The sequence below is a fragment of the Carica papaya genome, chromosome 3, assembly GCF_054855325.1.
Source record: "Carica papaya isolate Zhongbai chromosome 3, ASM5485532v1, whole genome shotgun sequence".
Taxonomy (NCBI): Eukaryota; Viridiplantae; Streptophyta; class Magnoliopsida; order Brassicales; family Caricaceae; genus Carica; species Carica papaya.
This window is the reverse complement of record NC_142311.1, coordinates 2,385,439-2,408,266: the sequence shown is the minus strand read 5'-3', so window position 1 is coordinate 2,408,266 and position 22,828 is coordinate 2,385,439. Positions and strand designations below refer to the sequence as shown.

General features: G+C 35.0%; 3 protein-coding genes across 8 annotated transcripts; 1 reads left to right on the top strand and 2 right to left on the bottom strand.

Moving 5' to 3' along the window:
* Positions 1 to 624: 624 nt before the first annotated feature.
* Positions 625 to 11,075, bottom strand: LOC110807911 (PH, RCC1 and FYVE domains-containing protein 1). Of its 3 annotated transcripts, none has more exons than XM_088215051.1 (9): positions 10,427 to 11,072; positions 9,335 to 9,421; positions 7,267 to 7,356; positions 6,522 to 6,602; positions 6,178 to 6,372; positions 3,968 to 6,103; positions 2,502 to 2,648; positions 1,660 to 2,048; positions 625 to 1,140 (listed from the first exon to the last, which is right to left on the bottom strand). In XM_088215051.1, the coding sequence occupies exons 1-9, from the start codon at positions 10,493 to 10,495 to the stop codon at positions 1,008 to 1,010; spliced, it is 3,327 nt and encodes a 1,108-aa protein (XP_088071177.1). In that variant the 5' UTR covers positions 10,496 to 11,072; the 3' UTR covers positions 625 to 1,007. The 3 variants fall into 3 exon arrangements, with proteins under 3 accessions (XP_088071177.1, XP_088071178.1, XP_088071179.1); XM_088215053.1 differs by lacking the exon at positions 625 to 1,140 and adding an exon at positions 2,313 to 2,378 and having other exon boundaries at positions 1,910 to 2,048; positions 10,427 to 11,075; XM_088215052.1 differs by lacking the exons at positions 9,335 to 9,421; positions 10,427 to 11,072 and having other exon boundaries at positions 6,522 to 6,676.
* A 3,591-nt stretch (positions 11,076 to 14,666) lies between these two features.
* Positions 14,667 to 15,722, top strand: LOC110824435 (uncharacterized). Its single transcript, XM_022055022.2, has one exon. It carries the CDS (start codon positions 14,929 to 14,931, stop codon positions 15,427 to 15,429), a length of 501 nt encoding a protein of 166 aa, XP_021910714.1. The 5' UTR covers positions 14,667 to 14,928; the 3' UTR covers positions 15,430 to 15,722.
* A 101-nt stretch (positions 15,723 to 15,823) lies between these two features.
* On the bottom strand, positions 15,824 to 22,530 carry LOC110807939 (Homeodomain-like superfamily protein). 4 transcript variants are annotated; one of them, XM_088215047.1, is made up of 9 exons: positions 22,177 to 22,530; positions 21,763 to 21,905; positions 20,634 to 20,741; positions 19,900 to 20,544; positions 19,266 to 19,345; positions 17,437 to 17,907; positions 17,269 to 17,355; positions 16,981 to 17,075; positions 15,824 to 16,293 (listed from the first exon to the last, which is right to left on the bottom strand). In XM_088215047.1, exons 2-9 carry the CDS (start codon positions 21,782 to 21,784, stop codon positions 16,224 to 16,226), a joined length of 1,578 nt encoding a protein of 525 aa, XP_088071173.1. In that variant the 5' UTR covers positions 21,785 to 21,905; positions 22,177 to 22,530; the 3' UTR covers positions 15,824 to 16,223. The 4 variants fall into 4 exon arrangements, with proteins under 4 accessions (XP_088071173.1, XP_088071172.1, XP_088071174.1 ...); XM_088215046.1 differs by having other exon boundaries at positions 21,763 to 21,902; XM_088215048.1 differs by having other exon boundaries at positions 19,266 to 19,342; positions 21,763 to 21,902.
* Between the last annotated feature and the right edge of the window lie 298 nt (positions 22,531 to 22,828).

The following is a 22,828-nucleotide window of genomic DNA, read 5'->3' as shown; positions in this document are numbered from 1 at the left end:
ATATTTATTCAGATACTAACTACCTTAAATTTTTCAAAGACCTAAATCCAATTAACGTTTTTTAAATTGAACATAACTTAGCCAATTTTTTGTTGGCACTGGAGATTAATTTCCTAATGGGTGCACTCACCCACTCTTCCTACACTCTTCTATATCTACTTGGTACTAATTAACATTAATTAACAAGAAATTGAGTTCAAATAATAGGGTAGATATATCACTCTTACCAAATGAACTAAACCTAGTGAATTTCTCATAACTGGAAAACAGACCACTTTACCTTGCACGTTAGTAAATCTACATCTACCAACAACAAAAAAAACTCAAAAAAAAAAAAGACATGCCAACAAATAATTATAAGGATTTACAGACCAAATAGCCTTTTTTCAATAGGAATGAGACTAGGTGGCCTTCAGACAACATATGAAGAAGAAACTCATTCTCCTCTGTGCACAACATAAATGGTTTTCTTGGAACCTTTTTCTTGAGGAGCAACACAACAGCTACTTTCAACATGGCTGAACTGGACTTGTATGAACCAGAGGAAAAAGCAAAATTCAGTAGAGGCATTCATTTATGAGTTTACGTGGCAGCTGCTCCCTGAAAGGAGAAAAGAAGAAAGAGTAGAAAATTCTGCAGATGCATTCATTTATGAATTTACATGGCAGCTGCATCCAACATGAACCAGCAACCTACTATGAATTTACATTTCCAACCTTCAATCTCCCACCACACAAGGTACATATAGGGAAAAAAATGGAAGGTAAAATCAAGGTTAAAAAAAATTTACCAAAGAGGGCCAAGAACCAAAAAGCACAACAACAATCAAACCCCCTAATTCTCCCTCTTTCTCTCTCTCTCTCTCCTCTTATACCAATTTTTCCACCCTAAATCCTTTTATATAAAGAAAAAAAAAAGATGGAAGCCAACGCTAGTTGATTAATAAAACCTCCTATATCTGGAAAAGGCAATCGCATATGTCATTTACAAATGGTTCCTTTCAAATGTTAATGAGCCAAGTCTTCACTTCCAACACCCACACTTGACTTGTCAATTGTTCGAACATTGTATTGTTCATATACTCTTGCTCTATTCTCTGCCCACCATTGCTCTGCTTGTTTCTCACTAAACCGCTTTCGACTGCAATCAAAAAGGGGAGAAAATTCGTTATATCAATTTCCAGATATCACCGATTATTGCTTACTAGTCCAAATTAATTCTTACAGGCAGACAGGGTCGATTTAGTTGAGCAATGACAAACCAAATTTTTTCGGGTGCAATATATTTATTGACATTTAAAAATCCTAAGAGGCCAAGTCAGTAGATAGTCAAACATTTTCATAACTCTCGACCATGTAGAATATCATATGTTTGTCAATCTCTAACTTTAAATGGATTTAAGACTGCTTCTCGGTCTGGCTATGATAAAACTTATGTTTTTCTAGACCATGATCAAACCTCAGAAACACCAAGATAACATCTGAAAACAAGTTCCCAGACCGAGAGGTTGGCACAACTTGACATAAGCATTATGATCAAAAGATATTTTGACTATAACTATGAATTTGCAGTCAACCTTAACTCACTTGCATATGGATTCTACATAAACCATAAAATATGAAGTATTATTTCAATGAATGTTGGCCAAAGACAACAAACCTGAAGCGAACTCGCTTGAGATCCTTGGCACCTCCAGGCAAGGATGTAAGCGTAATATATACACCAGGCTCATCTTGCTCAACCCATTCATTATCATTACGAGATTCACCTTCTTTTGTTCTACTCCCATTTCTAGTTGTTGCTTCTGTATGTCCTTGTTTGCTCTGAACTGAACGGTTACCGCCATTGACGGTTCCATTAGGGAGTGAATGGTTGTTTGATCCATTTGACACTGGTTCTTGGCATGCTGTTTGGTTTTGGTCATTTAGCCGGTCCAGAGTGGCAAGAGGAACATCGTTGGAACCGGGACTGGAGCCAAATGAAGTGAAGGAAGGAGACTTGATATTCCGTGCTGCTCCAACGGGCAACCTTTCAGCCATATCCTTCAACTACAAAGCACCAGAAAGAAAAGGAGAAAGTATTTGTTCAGCACAAATAACTGATCCGAGCATGGGAAATTCAGTCACTGAAATATTAGTTGTCCAATAATTCTACTAATTGAATTCTATGATTGACAACAATTTCTTCAACACACGGATGAAATAAAAAATAATTCATCCCTACCCAGATTAGAACCATGTGTTTATCTTGGAATAGAAAAAAAGAAAAGCAAAATCTCTATCCAAAGTAACAGAGTTATTATGTTCACTCACAATGCCAAGACAACTCCAAAATGGATAAAATCTTTTCTTCAAGAGGATCTACGTACATGAACAAGACTGAAGAAGTGGAAGAAGGATTCAAAAAGCAAGGCATAGCTATACAGAACAGAGTGGAGAAACTTCATCCCATGGCATTGAAAAAGTCAAGCAGTATCAAAGTAACATAAACGTCCATCTTACTTGGGCAGTAAGTGATTTGATAACTTCCTTTGCTGCTTTGCATTTTGCAGTCTCTTCTCCAGCAATTGCTATTGCCTCTTTTAGCTGTTTAGTTGTTCTTTCAAGTTCAACTTCTTGAAGCTGGGCTTTACGGGTAAGATTCTCCACCTGAGAGAGAACATTGATCATCAACGATGAAAAAGATAAACAAGCATGCAGAATACATACAACCTTAGGCCTTTAGGACCAGAATCAAACAATATACCTGCACAACATTCAAAAGAAATCAAATATTAACCATTTCCAATTTGAGTAAGTACAACCAAATATGAGTTTGTTGAGGACGATCCAGGGAAGCTTATAGATATTTTTTTTTATAGTGCAAATTGCAAAAGCTTTATTTGGTTGGCATTCGTTTGGTGCCTTCTCAATATTATTACTTCTTTTTCCACTCCAAAGAAAAAATTGTTGAAAGTATTTGAATTTTCAAATATCTAACATGATATATAAAATATTCAGTTCAGCATGCTAATCCATTTCCACAAACTCAAATCTGCAATATCAATCAAGGAATTTCCTAGAAACAGTAAAATTTATTTGTGCTCGAGACTGTTTAAATAGTCCTTATAGCAATGTTTTAACTAATGCATATCATCCTCCTTTTCATCAAATTAAGTAACAGGAGAACAGAATAGAGAACATCATGATTCAGCATTTGCAACTCCAAATTTTTCAGCAAGTTAGCCTGCTGATTGATGTTCATTGCTTAATCTGCAGAGATGGGGACTTGCAATGCATAAATCCGCAATCACAAGTGCCCTACCCCAGTCTGATTGACCATATAGCAAATAACCTAATCATCTTTCCATCATTTTAAATCAACCTCTAGAAAATTCTTCAGAAATTGTGAGGACTTCAAGTTTACAACTTCCTTGTTGAATTTCCTTGAGGGCATTTGATCAAGTCATAACAAAAAAGTATGGTTTTTGCAATAAGGAGTTTCTAGCTTGACTCTAACTCACATTTCATCCTCACTTCAACTAAAGTAATAGAAATGTGCTGAATATATTATCAAGTCTTTCACAATTCTCATGCAGCCAAGTCAAGAATTTTGGATATTACAGAAATAGCCAGATATTCTAATATAGGCTAAGATATCATAGAAGTTGTAGATTATGTGCACAGAATTCATTTGAATACTAAAAAGCCAATTGAACATATTCTGACTGATTTGGGCTTAGAGAAAAGGAGATAAGTTCCAAATGCATCCTTATGTTCATTGCAACTAAGTTAAAAAGAGGTCATAGATGCTTAACATTTCAATGTCAATGAAATTCTGTCACAAAAAGTTTACAAGAAAACTTAGTGACTATGCTGCCTTCACCTTGGTGTCCTAGTTCAACAAACCTACTCACATTTACTTCTGCAGAGAACTGAAAATGAAAATAATGCATACCTGAAATAAATTGGCCAAAGTAAGGACATACCTGTGCTCTTAATTTAATAACCTCTTGACTAAGGTTATCATTGGTTCTCTTGGCATCATCCACAACAACCTTCGGTGATGTTAGTCCTCCCAGAGTTGGAGTTGGAGTCGTTGAACGAGGTGGGCTTGGCCGCCTTGATATTGGTGATGTTGCTCGAGAAACAATTCTAGATCCAGGAACAGAAGCTGAGAAAAATTTCTTGGATGATCCAAAAACTGGATTAAAAGATTTAGATATGTTCAGTGCACCCCATTGGGAACCTCCATTTGGTACCGGAGAGACACGACTGCTATTAAATTCTAGTTTCTTATTTCTCTTAGACCGGCCTTCTACTTGCTTCAAGGATTCCCTTGAAGAAAATCTGGCAAGCTGTCCTTGAGATCTGGAATCAAACTTCTCATCTTTCTCAATAAAGTCATTAGCCCCCTGATTGATGCTTCCTCTTCTACTCACAGAAGCATGGGATGAGGCATCAATTTCAATGGCTTTTCTGAGTTTATTGAAACAATTATCACAGACGCGATAAGGTTTGTTGGGATTTGGTGCCATAGAAGCCTTAAGAGACTTTTTACTGCTGCATGAATGGCAAAAAACTAGCCCACAATTGTAGCAATTATGACGCTTTCTTTTAAAATTAAATGGCAGGCGGCAACCAGAACACATGGATTGATCAACTCCAGAAACCCACTTGTGAAGACAGATAGCTGCTGTAAAGTTGGTACCGCAAGCAATACTCTTGACTTGCTTGTCTTTTAGAGCTTCGACTAGTGTTGGGGAATTTCTATCATCTATATCCCCATGACCTAAACGACCATTTGCTCCCTTTCCCCAAGTGTATACTTCGGTTCTTGAAGTTAGAACTGCAACATGATAAGCACCACAAGCTATCTCCTCCACGAAACTCTTGGAAAGCTTACCTTCAACTTGGGCAGGAAGCTTTCCATCTGCATGTGGGTTTCCAAGTTGGCCATAAACGGGACTGCCCATTGTATAGACATGGCCTGCTGTAGTAAGTGCAACTGTCAGGCTATGACCACAGGCAACTTGACAAAAATTGGGCTCAACAAGAGCAGCAACACAAGTAGGCACAAGTTTTGCTTCCTTGTCACCATGGCCTAGTCGACCCTTATCTCCATCACCCCATGTAAACAATTTCCCTGAAGAGCAGTTACTGGAACTGGAATTCCCAACCATGACTTCTACAACTGCAGCAGTATGCCACACACCACAAGCAGCTCGGACAGTGCGGAGCCCCCTTAAGGATTCCACTTCCCTTGGCAGTGAAACACTTTTCCGATCTCCATGGCCCAGAACACCAAAGGTTCCATCCCCAAAAGTAAATAACTGCCCAGAAGAGGTTACAACAGCTGTATGCCAAGGTCCACAAGAGATAGATGAGACATGTATGCCTTCCAAGGGCCCATTTACTCTTTTTGAGACCCAATGACTTACATCATTTCCATGCCCAAGAAGTCCAAAATTATAGGTGCCATCACCCCATGTGTATAGATCACCAGAAAGTGTAACAGCACAAGTATGGTACTCACCACATGCGACAAGTTCAATATTGGTGTTACTTAGTGCATCAATAAGTTTTGGATGCTGAACATCAGAGTCAACACCATGACCAAGCCTGCCTCCAGATTCCTCACCCCAGGAAAAAATCTCACCTTGCTTTGTCACCAAGGCAGCATGCCGTCCCCCACAGGCAATATTTTGGACATCAAGTACCACAGCAGATTCCAAAGCTTTTGGTAGTAAGGAGTCCATTTTGATGCCAAAATAATTTCCAACTTTATGAGTTCCACCACCCAAAACACCATCCCCTGTGCCTTCTCCCCAGATGAAAACATCCCCCAAGGCATCACCATCATCATGACCAGAACCTTGGCTTGAGGAGCTAACAGCACTGGATAGACTGACTCTAAAAGCATCCATAGGCATACCCTTCATGTGACCATGCACACTATCAGAGCCCCCTGATGACAAAGAATGCACTGATGCACTGGCAGAATCAGAAGGGAAAAATCCCTTGGGAGGAACAGCATATGATATTACATCTGAAAATGCCTTATCCAGGCCATTCTTTGGGGGACTTTCATATGGACTATGAATGCGAAGGTGATCAGCACTGTCCTGAATTGCAGTTAGAAGACCTGTTAATTTACAATCATCCTCTAGGAGTAGATAGGTAAGGTAAATACTGGTACCTTTTGCAAGCTATCATTACTACCAAATGGAGAATTTAAAGGAGAGCTCCTCCGTGTATATGTCCTAGGGCTATTTGCTTCAGATGGAATCCCATCACTTCTCGATTCTGTTCTCCCTTTCTGATGATGACTACGGGAAATCAATGCTTTTAAGCCACTAAACCACACCTCAGCTTCATCTTTGTCCTTGCAGATCTAACAATTCAAAGTCTTGCTATCAGACAAACAATTTCTAATTTTCATGCATAAGAGAGCAAAATATATAACAGAGAGATTATGCCAGCATACAAAACCATACAAAAAAAAAGCAGTAGAAAAGACTGACTACTACCAGCAATTCTTACCAAATCAAGTGATCTGTCATTATAGATAAGTGAGAATGACTGATACTCCTTTTCAGGTCGTGGATACCTTTGAAAGATAGGCTGGAAAGAAAAATTTATCACTGCCTTCAATGAGAGCATAGAAAGTAAATGTAACACTATCAAGTCATCAGACACTGCAAGACATAAGGAAGTATCAAACTTATTTATTCTAGAACTTATAAATGTATACATGTGAACATGCAGACAGACAAAAATAACAGACCAAATTCTGAATGGATGAAACAAGCAAGCTAGGTGGAAAATACATCAAGAGGTACGAGTGCCAGAATAAGATCAATGGCTGCTGGAGACAGCCTAAAGGTTTTGAGAGTTGATATAGGTCCATCATATGCAAATCTGATAAAGGTTATAACCACATCTCAGATCATGCCACAAGGATCCTTGTTCTGCAGGATAGCAATATAGCCATTTCAGGCCTAACAGTCAAGAAGGTGAGATGCAGTTTTAGGTAGGGATAAAGAAAATTGATAACAGAGACAGTCATTTAAGATAAAGAAGATTTTAGGTTTGAGTAAACCAACATTTATAGACATTCCTTGTCATCTCAGGCAAGATTTAGATAATAACCCTGAAGCCACAGAATAGAAAGAAAGAACGGAAGAAACAAATAAAACAGATATTTTGTCAAGGATAGCAATGAAAGCACCACCACAATCATATATTAGCTGGGTAAGATGTGCTTGACCCACATGTAGATACTTACAGTTCGTTGCCCAGATATGATCCTAGATACATGGCTCAGTTTAAGATGTTTCTCTTCTTTCCCCGAGAACCATATCAAAACAGATTCATCCTGAAAGAGAAAAAAAACACAATCATTTTGTAGAAATTCTATTGGGAAACTCATTTAATGTCCAGCTACATGAGATTAAACAATAACAATTCGAATACCATAAATAAGTGAAAACTGGAACACGTCTTAATGCATGAAATGGTTAAAGTGAAACAATCATATGCATGTGAATTTTTCTAAAAGAAAATGAGAAAAAATTCATCACATATTTATAGATGAGAGATTTACAATATAAAGATCCATCAAATAAGTGAAAATGGTATTCGTGGAGACTTCATTGAACCAAGTGTTAAAATATCAGAAATATTTACTTCCAATTTTAAATATACAGTATCAGAGCAAGATTCAAGTCTACATTCTCAACCCTCAGTTTTTGCATTATTTCCACAAAATTATGGTATTATGAATTCTTGTGTTCACAATCAGGAAGCAGAAACCACTTCAAGCACACAAATAGCTTAGCCATAAAAGAAGCATCCACATAGGAAGCAAGAAGCCAAATTATGGACTTCAGAACAGTGGAATTATTTTCATCAACTTCTTGCATTATTCTACAAACTGATGCCCTTATAAATTCTCCTGTCACAATCAGGAAGCATAAACCACTTCAGGCACACTAATCGGTTAGCCATAAAAGAAACATCCACTTAGGTAGCAAGAAGGCAAAAGTACAGAGTTCAGAAAATAGAATCATTTTCTATAAACTAGAAAGGGTTTATGGTGGTTGTTTATGCTATTGGAATGTTGCTGCATCAGTTCAATTTTCCTCGTTTACACACTTCACTGAGTCCAATAGTTTATAATGTTTTCTATATTCATAAAACAGCTTGTATTCTGGTGTGTGGACCCTGTTTCCTCAGTATACAAATATTGGTATCTTATATCTTTTGTTTGTGGTCTCCTTCCAGACTCCCAATTTCACTAAATTCCTATTTAAGATAAGTATTGTAATAAAAGAACCTAAAAGCCTTTTTACTTATGGAATTAGAGTTGACAATTTAAGTTCTCTGCTTGATTTTATTGAGAACTTCGATTGTGTTGATCTAGTATCTCTGTTCTACTTCTCTTTCTTCCTCTCTAAGTGCACACATTTCTCAGGTTAGTCCACAACCAATATGGATAACCTTTATACTTCTCTTTCCCAACCCTGCTGATATAATTATACAACTCTCCTCTATTTCACCCCATCATAAACTGTAATCTCTATATAAATTCCTGTCTTACCTCACAAATCCACCTTCTATTGCTGCTTGGATTTCTAGCAAGCTGTCTTCTCAGTTCCAGCGTCTTTCTTTGGCGTCAAAGCACCAATAATCTGAATCTAAGGGTTCTACAAACTTCTTAAGTCTTTCATATAAGTAACTCATCGTAAAGCCATTTAGACAGACAGCCTAAGGCAAAGTACACACTGATTTGGATCCGCTAAATGCCACTCAATCAACTTCCAACCTAGTTTGAAGTCTAGAATTTCTTTATATAATTTGAATTATATTATCTGGAGAACTTCGATGATGAGAAGCTACTCTAACATGCTTTAGAGATTATCATTGAAATGTCAAATCATATGTTACACATATATCCACATATCTAATGCGTGTTCGTTACTAGCTTTTTTCAGAAAAAAGAAAAAAAAGGACCCTAGATTATACATAAAGCATAAATGCTGAAAGGCACACTCCCTATACATTTCTTTAGCAACGAAAGAAAACCAGTATGTATGTGTATGTGTACATGTGTGTGTTGTCTGTATATATCATGCTTCATGCAATTGATGTATTAGGCAGTCAGGTTCATATAAACAATATTTATTAGTCTATCTCTCGAGCCATAGACATACATACACACACCCACATATTTGAGCCATAGACATACATACACACACCCACATATACTGATACTTAGAAGCCAAAGCCATAAGCTAAGATAAGCTAGATATGCAAAAGAAAATTACAACTCTGTGGGACACAATTGAACTTACATTTGAAAGGCGGAATGGACAAAACTTGGGTTTTCCCCTTCTTCCATATTTGAGCAGGTAAGCCCCTTTCTTTAGAGCGGTAATGGCCTGTCCCAAAAAAAAAAAACCAACAACCTAACTGAAAATTTACCAATCAGAAGATGCCCATGGAGAGTAATGTCACATGCCCAAACAGCAAGAGAGTCAACACTCCCTTAATACCGTGATTAACAATACAGTTTTTTCTTTCAAAACAATCTAGTAGGCTAGAACACTTTGAACCAAAAAAAAATTAGCTGTGTGTCAACAAGAAGTTGAATCCTATGCATCTAGCAAAAAGCCAAGAAGAACATAAAGTGGTTCTAGAGATTTCAGACAAAGGAACAACTCTAATGACTGCAATTCCAGAGTTTAAATATCATACCAACAAATAGAAAGCAGGTAAGATTCACTGCCAGAAACTCAAGAAAAGATTGGTTAAGTCTCTCTGAACAAAGCCTACAGATCATCAACCTTTGGGATTGATAAGAAAGTGGTACCTACAAATACTAGAGAGACATATACAGACAGACTCCAACCTAATCTTTGAGAGGTTTAGATCAGTCGCACTTCCTCACACTCGGTACAAAATTTTCTGCCAAGATCAATTCCATATACATAATCAGGCCTTCTCTCCCCTTATAAAGATAATAATGATAATAACAAAGTCACTCAATAAATAATAACGACAACAACAAATGAAAAGAATTAAAATATTAAAATAAGGAAGCCAATATTTTCAGTATGTTCTACGACTTAGACTAAAAATAAAAAAATGCTAAATCATATATATCACTTTGTCTACTTGTGTAGCTACCCAGTGGTACCTATCACTTTAGTTAATACAGCAATTCTAACCATCCGACCGACCTGAAGTTAGCAATGAAATACATTAAACCAGCATCTCATGATAAAATCAGATTTTCAATTCACTTTAGACACTGTACTATCCACACAATTTATCTAACACTGAATCTGATACACTCATTATAGCAAACAAACCGTTCAAAAACTAAATTAAAAGCAATAAACAGAAATTTCAAGAGCAATGCAAGTGAATACGAATCTAAGTACCTGCTCAATATCCCTCTCAACGGGGCCCGTTCGGCTAAGATCCGAAGCCATCCTATCGGTCCTCAACATTACGAAGATACAAAAACCCCACCTTAAATTCTGAAAACTACGAAATCTTTACCTCATCCATTCTCAAAACCAAAACCTTCCATTCACTAACTCATCCAAGAACCTAACACGGCAACTAAACCCTAAAGCCACGCAATGAAGCAACCGCGAATCTCCGCGAAACCTCAATTCTACCATCACGATCACAAAGTTATACTCCAATTCCTTCGGATGCAGCACTTCAATTACACTGTTCCCCTCCCACAGCTCAAGCTTTCACTCAATCGAGAAGAGCTCCTCTAGTGAAGTAAACTTCAAGAAGAGTAGCTACCGGATTTTGTGGAGGAGAAATCGTAGGAAAATGAAGTGAAACGCGACTGATTTGGATGATCGAAGCAATTCTAGGCTAGCGAAGTTCGGGTTGGGATAAAAATATGAAGCGAGAAAGTGAGAGAAACTCCAGGAAAATAGCACGATCTTGTAATCAGTTGGCAGCGGAGAGAGAAACAGAAAGAGCTTTTAGAGAGGGAGGGAGAGAGAACTACTGAAATTGCAAAATAAAAAAATAAATATTTATATAAATTTGCCGTCGTCTGTGGCCTGAGAAGAAGAGTGGAATAAAGAGCAGGAAAAAAAAAAAAGAGAGAGAAAAAGCGGAGGTGTGTAGGATAATACCCCTGCATTTGTTCATAATTACCGTTTTGACACTCTCACTCGTTCTTCCTGCGCTGTTTTCTTTTTTTTTTTTTTTTTTCAATATTCTCTTTCTTTTTACCCGGTAGAATTTCCGTTATTTGACGAATGTGAAATAAAGGAGGTAAAACCCGGTAAATAACTGAAATGAAGTAGTTAAATTTTAACTCCGTTGACTTCGTTCACAACAGCGATAAATAATATACTTTTTCATATTATTTACATTTCTTAAATGAGCAAAGAAATACATTAAGCCAATTGGAATTTATAATTATACAACAAGGAAATTGAATTTTTATTAATTCACCTACATTTTTTTATTATTTATTATTTTATAAAATTTTATTGAGAATTTCAATAAAAAAATTACTTATTATATTTATAAATAAAATGTTGTATTTTTTTTATTAATGTCAGATATAATTCAAATACAAAATTATGTTAAACAATTTTAAAAAAAAAATTGATTTTATTGGATCAAGTCACTAATTACACGTTATTTTTATTTTAATTTCTAATAAGTAATCAATCTTTTAAATATATGGTGCATGAATATTATTTATACGTAGGGATCTTATGTGGGTAAGATTATGGCTAGTGAAAAGGAGAATAATTTGTGTGCCAGATAACGGAATAATGATGAGAGTTGGCCAGTTAAATCAAATTACGTGACAAAGAACTAATGTAGTATTTGTGAAATTGTGAACTGTTAAAAATCCTAAGGGCCCATTTGGTTTATTTCTTCCTTTTTTTTTTTTTTTGGTATTGTTTATAACATAATATTTTAATAATTAAAATTTACGTGTTTTATTTAAAAATTACGAATTTAAATTTAAATAAAGACGTGTAACTCACTCTTTTGTAGATGAATATGAATCAACAATAATCATCTTATAATATTTAAACATTAAAATCAAAAACTAAGTTTACAAGTGTGTTAACAGTATTATAACGATCAAATTATGTTAAATCTCAAAGAAATTTATTATGTTTTTGGCCGAAATGAACATCCTTTAATAATTTAATTAAAATTTGATTAAATTTTTTTGTTACGTACATTTAAAAAAAGTACATTATGTTATAATAATTTAATAAAAATTAGATTAAAATTATTATTTTATATATTTAAAAGGAATTTCATAGCCAATTATATTTGATATAATCTCGTAGAATTTCATCTATTCATTTTTTTTTTTTTCGAGTTAATATCGAAATTTAATGATTAAAAAGTGGAAGTGTGAGATATGATGGAGAAGTAACCATGCGCAAAAGTATGAAAACGAAGGTGAGAAGAGGGCACTTTAAAATAGTCTTTCCAGCCCCAATTGATGGGATGGGATGGGGTGGGGTGCACTTTTTGTTTTTGGGCAAAAGCAAAACCCTAATTCTGGTCCCCCTCCCCACACAAAATTGCAAATCATATGATCTAAATGTACGTTTTGTAGGAACCCACCTTGCCCAACCTTTGAACCACCATCACATGTGCCAAACCCTCTCCATTTATCAACTAATGGGTCACCACTTAAATAATAATGTATTTTATGTAACCTCAAACTCGCAATAAATGTTATCCATCAAAATATTCGTATACTTATTCTGATTATATAACTATCTTAGTTAAAAAAATGTAATCGCTATAAAATGTTTTTTTTTTCTCAAAATCATAATACTTTATTAGACGATATTTAATTTGATTATCGTGTTGTAGACTGATAAATTAAATTTTAAAATTATAAAAATTAAATCAGTCACAATCTGACCACAATAGTATACTTATAGAGTGAAAACATTATACTTTTAATAATGTTTAAATTTGTGATTTTCAATTAAATATTATGATTTTAATCATTAGAACACTACGTTAGTGATAAATTTATAATAAGAATTTAATTTATAAAATTAAATAATTCTAGGATTTTTTTTAAAAAAAAATATATATGCTATATGTATGTATTTTTATTATTAAAGAAAATTATGTAACTTAGCCAACCCATTAGGTTCCAAACAACCCAAACCAAAATGCTACTTTAAGACAACTAAACAAAGATGAATCTAAAGCCAAACTAATTATTCATTCTAAATTCAACTATAGACAAATTCGGATTAGAAATTTTTCTTTCTGCTAGTTACAACTAAATTATACTTAAGAACAATATAAAATACTTAAAAAATTAAAATGAAAATTTTAAATTAATTTTATAAATTTTCCAATTTGAGAGTTCTTGCGTGAAATACTCAAATCCTAATCAACTAGAAGCTATGTTGTTGCCCAAACCTTTTTCCATTAATGAGAAGACCAAACCCAAAGCCAATTTTCCTGAAAGATAAGTTGTCAACTTTGGAAGATTGAGATAGATTTGTGATGTTTCAAAGTGATGACCACATATGCATTTTACTTTCCTTCTTAGCTTCATTAACTTCTTGAGTGGTGGAACCCTCACTAGAAAGAGACGGTGACTTAATTTTAGGTCTAAAGAATTTCATCCAATACCTAAATTTTTCATTCACAAGTTATACATTTGAAAAATTATAATAAAAACACGCATAACATGCATAATCTAAATGAAACCAACGTATTTATATAAATTAATGTAAGTATTGACCAAATAATCAGTAGATAATTGAGAGTCACAAATTACGCTTTAATTTTCATGAATAATTATATATATATATTTATAACATTGATAGCATTTTTGAGTCAATAAACTTAAATAAGTTATTTTTTAAATGAGCTTAAGGGTTTATTTTTTTTTTCATATCGAAATAATATATTTAAAATTATAATACTAAACTTAATATTAATATTTCATTCATTAAATTTTAATATTTAAATAATATTAATTTTTAAAATTTACAATCTAGCAATAAAAATAATAATTTTCATGATTAATATTGCTGGTCCGGACCTACAGTAATAATACTCTTATTTATTTCGTTACTTGAAACATTAGAATGTTATATGTTTAACTTTTGTCTCAATTGAAAAAAAATTATTTTTATTTTTTAATATAAATAATTAATGATTTGTACGTAATATAACATCTCACGTGAAACAAATAAAATCTTCAAAATCTTAACAAAATTTTTGAACTATTCGTTTTTATGAAGATCTTATCGTAATAATTGAATTGAGTCAATAACAAATCTCTTGAAGCTAAAATATTATGTTTTTTTTTTCTCGTATTAATGATAAATCAAACTTCGACATCTCACATGATATACACAAATTTTTTTTAATCTAATAAATAAAATTATGAGATATTATTTGGGTTGTATTTTGTAATAATTTAATTAGATTAATTTATTTATTATCAATATTGTTGAAATAAAAATTATAATTTTTAATATAATTTAGTATATATATATATATATAAATCTTATGTCAAACAAAAGTCTAATTGTAAATTAAAATTTTCAATAATATTTAATTACTATATATACATAAACTTTAGATCACGTGGGATTAAGCGCGAGTATTATTATTACAGTATTACTTCTTTCCACGTATCCGGTGGGCGGTGATAGTTTCACCAGGCTTGTTGACCGAGTCAAATGAGCCACCAACCGCCATGGAAATTTCCACACCACATCCTTCTCGAAGTCGGAATCCCATGACCTCTCACTTAAAATCGCCCAAACTTGATCAAACCTATATAATCATCTCTGGTTTTCGCAAAACAAAGAGTTGCAGAGAAGAGAAGAGAAGAGAAGAAAACGAAACACAGTAATTTCGATTTTGAATTTTTCCGATCAGTAAAGTTATGGAGGCTTCCGATATAGCGAGGTTGAAGGCGGACTGGCTCGATCGGAGCGTCAACTGGAGCAAATACTCCACCTACGACGGCTCCTACGATCCCCGGACTTTCAGCGGGAAGCTCGACGATCACGAGATGGAACTAGTGAAGATCGACATGATGACATACAGGCTAGCCAGGTTGCGCGCGGAGACCACGAATCGTGACTTCTGTGAGGTTCGACTGGAGGTGGAGATGGAAGTGATGGTCGAGCTCGCAAGGATTCTGGCGGACACTATCGAGCCGGCGTACAGCGGGTCGCTGGCGACGGTGGTGGAGGAAGAAGCGGTGGTGTGCGCGGTGTGTCAGGATGAGATGAAGAAGGGGGAAGAAGCGAGAGCGATGGGATGCAAGCACTTTTTTCATCCGCTCTGTATTATCGAGTGGCTGAGAAGGAAGGAGACTTGTCCTCTGTGCAGGTACCAGATGAAGCCTAAAGAATTTGATGTGACAAAGATGCGAGATTGATTGAAGATTTGAAACCGTGGAGAATTAGGGTTTTCCCTTCATTAGTTTTAGACCGATAGATTGAGAGAAGCGATACATACGCGCAGAGACGGAGGTCAACAATCATAGTCCTTGGCGGTTGACTTTCTTGACAAATTTTCTTGCATGCATGGCGGTAAACTTACAACACAAAAACTCACAGTCAATAATATCCGTATTAGTCCTTATTTCTTAAAATACAAACACTGTAAATGTGTTATACATGACATGATGTCTAAAAAATAAAATATCTTTACATGTTAAATATTACATAATACTTAATATTCTGATGATGATGATGATGATATTTAATGGCCATGAACTAATACAAATTTTTAAAAGTTCAGAGATAAAAAAATAAGACCAAAATCAAAACTCAGGGAAATAAAACTATAGTTTTAAGTCCTTCAGTAATACATCCAGGATAGCAACCTGTGAATTCACAATCAAAATTCAACAGTTTGTTTTTCCTCTATAAACATCTTCAACACCATTAAAATAGAATTTTTACACCTGGGCACATCAATGGCAAAGGAAATCCATTGCCACAACTAACACAAAACAAAAACTCTTCTCACAAACTTACACCTTTCTACCAGCACTGAAATTTTGTTCACTCCAACAGGTTCCTATTATCAACTGTACAACCCCATGACACCCAGTTGGTTCCTATCATCAACTGTACAACCCCATGAACCTGGCTAGGCCACTATGGTGTCTGATCCCCTTCCTGCCCGCCTCTCAAGGATGTGATTGTGAGGATTATACTGGATTCCTCAATCCAGGGAAGAACTAGTCTCTGCAGTTTCATCCTCGCTGAAACTAGATGGCATTTCCGCAGCAGATCTGACCAGTAAAAAATGCAGTCAGAAAGTTGATAGACCTTTTGGATAACTGGGCAACAATATTTGAAATAAGATTAAGGATTAGCGAATGATGCAATGATAATTGGAAAACCAAAATAAGAAGGAAAGATTTCAGTTATGCTAATGATTTGGTGAAGGGGAGTCACCAAACCTTTAATAGAGATGGATCTCTGACTTGAACACAGCACACATCTCTAATGATTGAATCAAACTAAGTAACCCGAGTAAAGTTAGAACCTGCTTCTTATATATGCAATGCACTCAAAAGTCTAATGATTGAAGCAAACATTTAGTTGCAGAAAACTGTTTTGATCCTTATTTCCTCCTTCCTTCCCAGTGGATGGATCTTAGTCGGGCATTTGCCCCCCTACTGTTAGTGTTTTTTGGATCTTCGTGATAGTAGGAGAACCACTACAAACTTAATAATATAAAACTACCAATGAAAACTTTATTTGGCAAGTCTTAATGATAAAAAACGCAAAAGCCAGATAGGTATCTGAAAGATGAGACTAAATTGTCAGTTCAATTCTATGTAGGAAAAGGAAATTAAAAAAAAATCCATACAACTTGATGTAGGAGACTAAATTGTCAGTTGAATTTTGAAGAAATACATGTTTCCATATGCACGGCACAGAGAACACAATTGAGAGGGAAAAGATATACTGACCCCTTAATATGATGTTTTGGTGGCGAAATATCACCATATGATAATTCTGTCACTTGATCTTGCCCAGAGAACTCAATTCCGCCTCGTTTTACAGCCTTGTAAAGTTAAAGTATTAGAAAAAACAAAGCAGAACTTGTTATCAAAACATGTCTGTTTATGCATGCGCATGTGTGTGAGCATGTGGTATATGTGCATATCAGCATATCTGTCCTGTGTCCCTATTATGTATATATGCCTGATGTATATAAATACATATTTTTCAAAAATAGAATAGCAGCTCAAACACACCCTCATTCCATTCGTTGGATGCATTTTTAATAAATTTCGATCTCCACATTCCTTTATCGATTTCCTTCCTCCATACAGTTTCTCCATCTGTAACCATGCAAGAAACAGTTTCAAATTTCTGTAGGACAACAGGGCATAAACTGAAAAGGGTTGAGCTAGTACAGAAACCTTTTCTATTCCAGTAGATATTCCTCTCTCCTTTATGTCTGGAGATTTGCTAAATCCAAGTACCAAATTTGAAGGTCTAGAGAAATATTCACCTTTCTGAACAAACTTAGAGCAAACTTTATCAACATCATGAAGCAATGGCCTACTTTGCTCACCAGAAACAATTCCACCATATGGACTATGATGTCTAGACAAAGGATCTGATCTCATTACTTCAGGGTCATGCTTGGATCTTATCCTATTCCTACTTCTCTTGCTATTACAAAGAGTAGTTTCCTGAGCAGATTCTTCATACAAATCCAAAGAAGTCTTCTGGCCAGCATAAGAACTGGAATAGATAAGAGGAGACCTTGGTTTCAATTGCCGATGAGATTTCCTGTCTTGAAAACCAGATCCAGGCATGGTGTTATGATTTGCACCCTCAAGATCTGGATCCTGAGAACTCATTTTGGAATTATATGCTTCAAATCTCTACAAGGGCATTAAACATAGAGCGTTAGTCACAAAAATAGGTTTGATATAGACAGTATTAGCAGTGTATAAAATGTGATTTGAAACTAGGGATATTTTTTGAACACTTATCAACAATGTTCTCATGAGTCATATATTGGAATAGAAATTCTTTATTTCTTTTCACTGGATTTACTCTCTCCTACACTCCATGCACTCCCCATTGCAGTGTGACAAAAGTAGGTTTAGGGCAAAAGCCTAACAGCAGAACTTAAAGCAACAGCCATGAACCAAGTAATATATCCCCCAAAAGTTCTTCTATGAAGCAAAAGCAAAGGAAGTTGATCCACAAAAGCTTTTAGAAAACCATTGACTTTCACACCCCAGCTATGACCAATCATTATATTCCAGTTGAACCACAAGATCCATATGCAAGCCTAATGAATTGGAAAAATTACCTTCTTTAATTTATATCTATTCCAATTTGACTGGAGATTACCTTCAAAATTACTTTAACAAAGACATAACGTATTTCCCTTCGTTTCTAAGATGTGTGTTCGAATTGGACTGTTCGAGCCCTGTATTATGATTGATTTGTATGTGTTTTCTACTGAATATAATATATGTATTTTCACTGAAAGAAAAAGTTAAATGCAGACTACAGAGCAAAATAATAGGATTTTTCAATTTATCAATATGAAGATGAGATGACTCTACTGGATGTACAAAAATCTACATATCTAGTTTTTACCCTTGTTTCTAGTTCAGCTATCTTTTTTATATTAATCCTTTTCACCTTCTCTTTAAAATATATACTTTGTTATATACATTTCTCTCATGTGCCAGTTTACACCTTGGCAGGAAGATTGTTATTGCACTTCGGGTGCTAAATGGTGGTACTAATCCCAAACTTTAGGGGAGTAATAAGGTAAAAGTGCCTTAGCAATAACAGCAGCAAATAGTTATAGTGAGGCAAAGGAAATCCAGTTGCCACTCTTTATTGTTGGAACAGGGCAGCAGCACCAAAAAATTCTAGCCAAAAACTTCTTGTCACATTGTCTCAACTCAACTTTTGAAGCAGCAATGAAAAGCTTCACATCTGACTATCAATGACATCTTGAAAGAAAAGTATAAAAGACCTTAACCCCCTTGCAATATGCAGAGGGTGCCTTCCTGTTTTGGAGATCAGAAAAAGTTTCTAACATCCATCAATGGTCATGACTAGTTTTATCTCTTTTGAATTAGAGAAAGCTCAGTAACTTCGGATTTGATTAACAATTCTACATCATCTCCTAAAGTTACCATATTTGATCAAGCCCCTTTGAGCTTCCAATGAATCCACCATTATGTTAGAATAATGCATAAAAAATTCCACTTACTGGGTCCAAACTGGGATACTTTGTAAATCCAGAAACGTCAGGAGACTGGGTTCGTCTTGAGTTCCTGTTATAAATTGCTGCTGCCAAAGCATTTAATGGAGTATATGATTGTTACTACTTGAAATATGGGAAAGAAATTCAAAACAAAAACAATTAGATTCATGTGAACAAACACACACCATTGTACACCGAACAAAAAAATGCAACATCTGCAAAATTAACCAAAGTAACCACAGACAAAAAGACACACAAATTTATCAATGGGCAACAAAACAAAAAACAAACCCTGACTAAATATAAAGTCAAAATAAAACTGATGATCAATATACACTAACATGAACTCAAAGAGATCCAAAATATGAATAATATGCTGTACAAGACAAAGCATGGTAGACCATCTAGAGAAATGTATATGATGTAAGTTTTGCATCATTGTGAACAGATTTAAGAAGTGAACTGGCCATTTGTGATGCTCACTATGTGTTTAGCACTATTTTGCACATGCAACTTAAAAGAATCAAATAAAAATAAATTCACAGGAGCCCAAACAGCAAAAATATATCAGTTCAAAGTAGGTAATTTCACATGGCAAAAGAGGTTATGCAGAAAAATAGAAATGTGTACTGAGATTTACAATTGACTGGATCAGTATTTAGGGATTCAAATGCACCACGAGGAAGTGGATCAAATTCAACACCCAAAAGTGGACCATCCTCTTGATAATGTCTTCCCAGTTGTCTCTTAACAGCAGTGATAGCAGCATTCTCAATCTCACCCTTCACTTTTAAATACCCTGATGGCTTGTATCCCGTACTATTCGTACGTGTCATATCCATAATAGCTTTATTCTCTTTTACATATCCAGAATCATAAGGACCCTCCTTTTGATAAAGAAATCTATCTTGTAATGATGAGCTACTTTCTGAAGATGTACTATCCATGCCACCAACATTTCCTGTACATGGACTCCTATGCTCATAGCTGACATCTCCAGCGAAAATATCATGGCCATAAAGTCTACGACTCTCCACCTCCCTTAGATCAGCATTTCTGTAATCCCCCTGCTTAGTGCTACCACAGGAATCCTGCCAGAGGCCGCTTCCACGATCCTGAATCACACCACTTGAACGGTCTTGTCGTCCGAAGGCATATGCTTCATCTCTCAACAACCTTTTGTCTTTTAACCTTCTGTGGCAAAACCATCCGGAGACTTGCTTTTCAGTCAATCCTATTTGCTCCGCAAGTTTTAATTTCATTTCCTCTGTGGGATATTTGTGCTCTGGGGCAGAGCAAAAAATTTTCAGTTGACAATATGTATCTTAGGTTTGAGGAAGGATCCAAACAAAATGAGTATGCAAACATAAATACCATTATAGAAGTTCTCCAGTGCAGTGACCTGGGCTGGTGTCTTGAGCCTTCTTTTCTTATTATTTTCTTGAGAAACTTTATTTCCTTCAGATTGTGCTTCACCAGAATCTACAAATTTATGATAAAAAAGTTAAAAAGATAAAATAAATTAGATTGAAAAGTGCATAATTTGAAATGTGGGTCCATCATTCTTCAAACTTAAATTAAAAAGATAATTGGTTAGTACATGGCCTTAGGCACAAAGTGCTGGAAAATAAGTAAACAAGCCAACCAAACCCACAACAGTTTTTGAGACCTTCAAACAAGGGGTATTGACCTGTTGTACTAGATTAGAACAGAGAGTATGTTCACCCTCATAATCAACCTTTTCCTTTTCCAGCTATCTTATTTCAATATCTTCTCAATTACAAAACGGACAATCTGACAATGAGATCATTCCTCAAAATATCGTCCTTGAGCGAACATATCCTTCAAAATGTTATATTTCCTACGGTTACAGCAAATATAGGTTCCACAACCAGAATTCAAAGCCATGTACTACTGGGTGAATTATCATTACTGATACTGTACTGTCATTGATGCAGTTTAACAACACATTCCACAAGAATCAGACAATATTTCTTGTGGAATTACCATATAAGTTTTGTCATTGAACATCGCAAAATAATTGGCCAAACTTAGACTGAGGAAACCAGCTCACCAACAAAACCTTTCAATCCAAAACATATACCCATTTATGGCAGGGCCTGCACGACCATCATAAGGCGATCCACAAGAGAAGCCAAATGAACACCACAAGAGAAAGATATTACAGTAGTTCACCATGGAAACAGCACATAATTCAGCCTACAAAATCTAAGAACACTGTTGATACTGATCTATATATTGACTATATAAGCAACATTCATCCAACCAATGCTTAATAATCCCACTCTATAAACTTCCAGATAACAATGAGAGACAAGAAAACCTGTGACTCAGCAATCTCAAACTGAAACACCATCCTTGTTGCCACCCATAAAAGCACAAAATCAAAAACCAAAAAAGAGAGCAAGAACCAAATTTTTTTTAAGACAATGTAGGATAATAATATTTAACAATTAAATAAATAAAAAGAGAAGAATTCAACCACAACTCTTTCTATTTTTCATATTTGGGCCCTTGCACCTCACTCCTCAGAAACCCTTCATATTCTTTTCAGATAAAGTACTTTAAATTCCAACTGCAGAGGATTTTCCCCAGTTTTTGCAGCAGATCTCCTCCTCCACTCTCCTCCACCCAAAACAAAATAAATAAATCAGACCAAAGATAATCCCAAATGCTTCCTTTTCCTTACTAATTCACACATGCAAACAAAAACCAATTGCAAAACAAGACAACTATCAAAGGCCAACCTAACTTCAAATCAAACGTACATTTCAACGCGAGAGAAGGGAATTACAGACAAATCGAACCAACATAAACCGAACAAATTTTTTTTTTTTTTTTTTAAAAACAATATCCAGAATGATCTGAGTTTAGGAGAAAGAATATGTCTATTCACCTTCCATCTTGATAATGCTAATTTCTTCTGAGAATGCCCCTTCTTTCTTCTTCTCTTTATCTGGGTAGCTTCAGAAGGGGACCCCAGTGGACCATGGAGATTGAACCAAATCACAAAATGTAATATCAGGTTGCATCATGGGCGTCGATCAAAGTTATTTTTTTTTTTGTAAAATTGTTGTCTCTGTTTACATCTTAATTAGCTGAAAATTGCAGAGAAAGAGAGAGAAAGGAAGGAATTAATTAAGGAAGAAGGTAGACAGACACGCAAGAAGGAATTGTTTTTGTCTTTGTAGTCCATTTGCTTTGTTGGTTTCATCAGCTTTTTTAACAGTCGGGTTTCTGGTTTTGTTTAATTAAAATCCAATTTTTGGCTCTTTGCTTCGTATTTATCCCTTTTTATTTATTTTTTGTAAAATCCAATTTTTTATCACTTTATATAATATTTTTATTTCTCATTTTTAGAATAAATGTGTAAGGAAATAATTTTATTGCAAAACTAATTATGATATTTTATGTTTTAAATTTCTGCAACTTTTTTTGTCTTATTACAATTAAATTACCCAATTAATTTTTACCTATTAAAATAAATAGATTTAAACATGCTATCATTACATAATAGCTATGTCATAAAAACTTAATCGCAATATTTA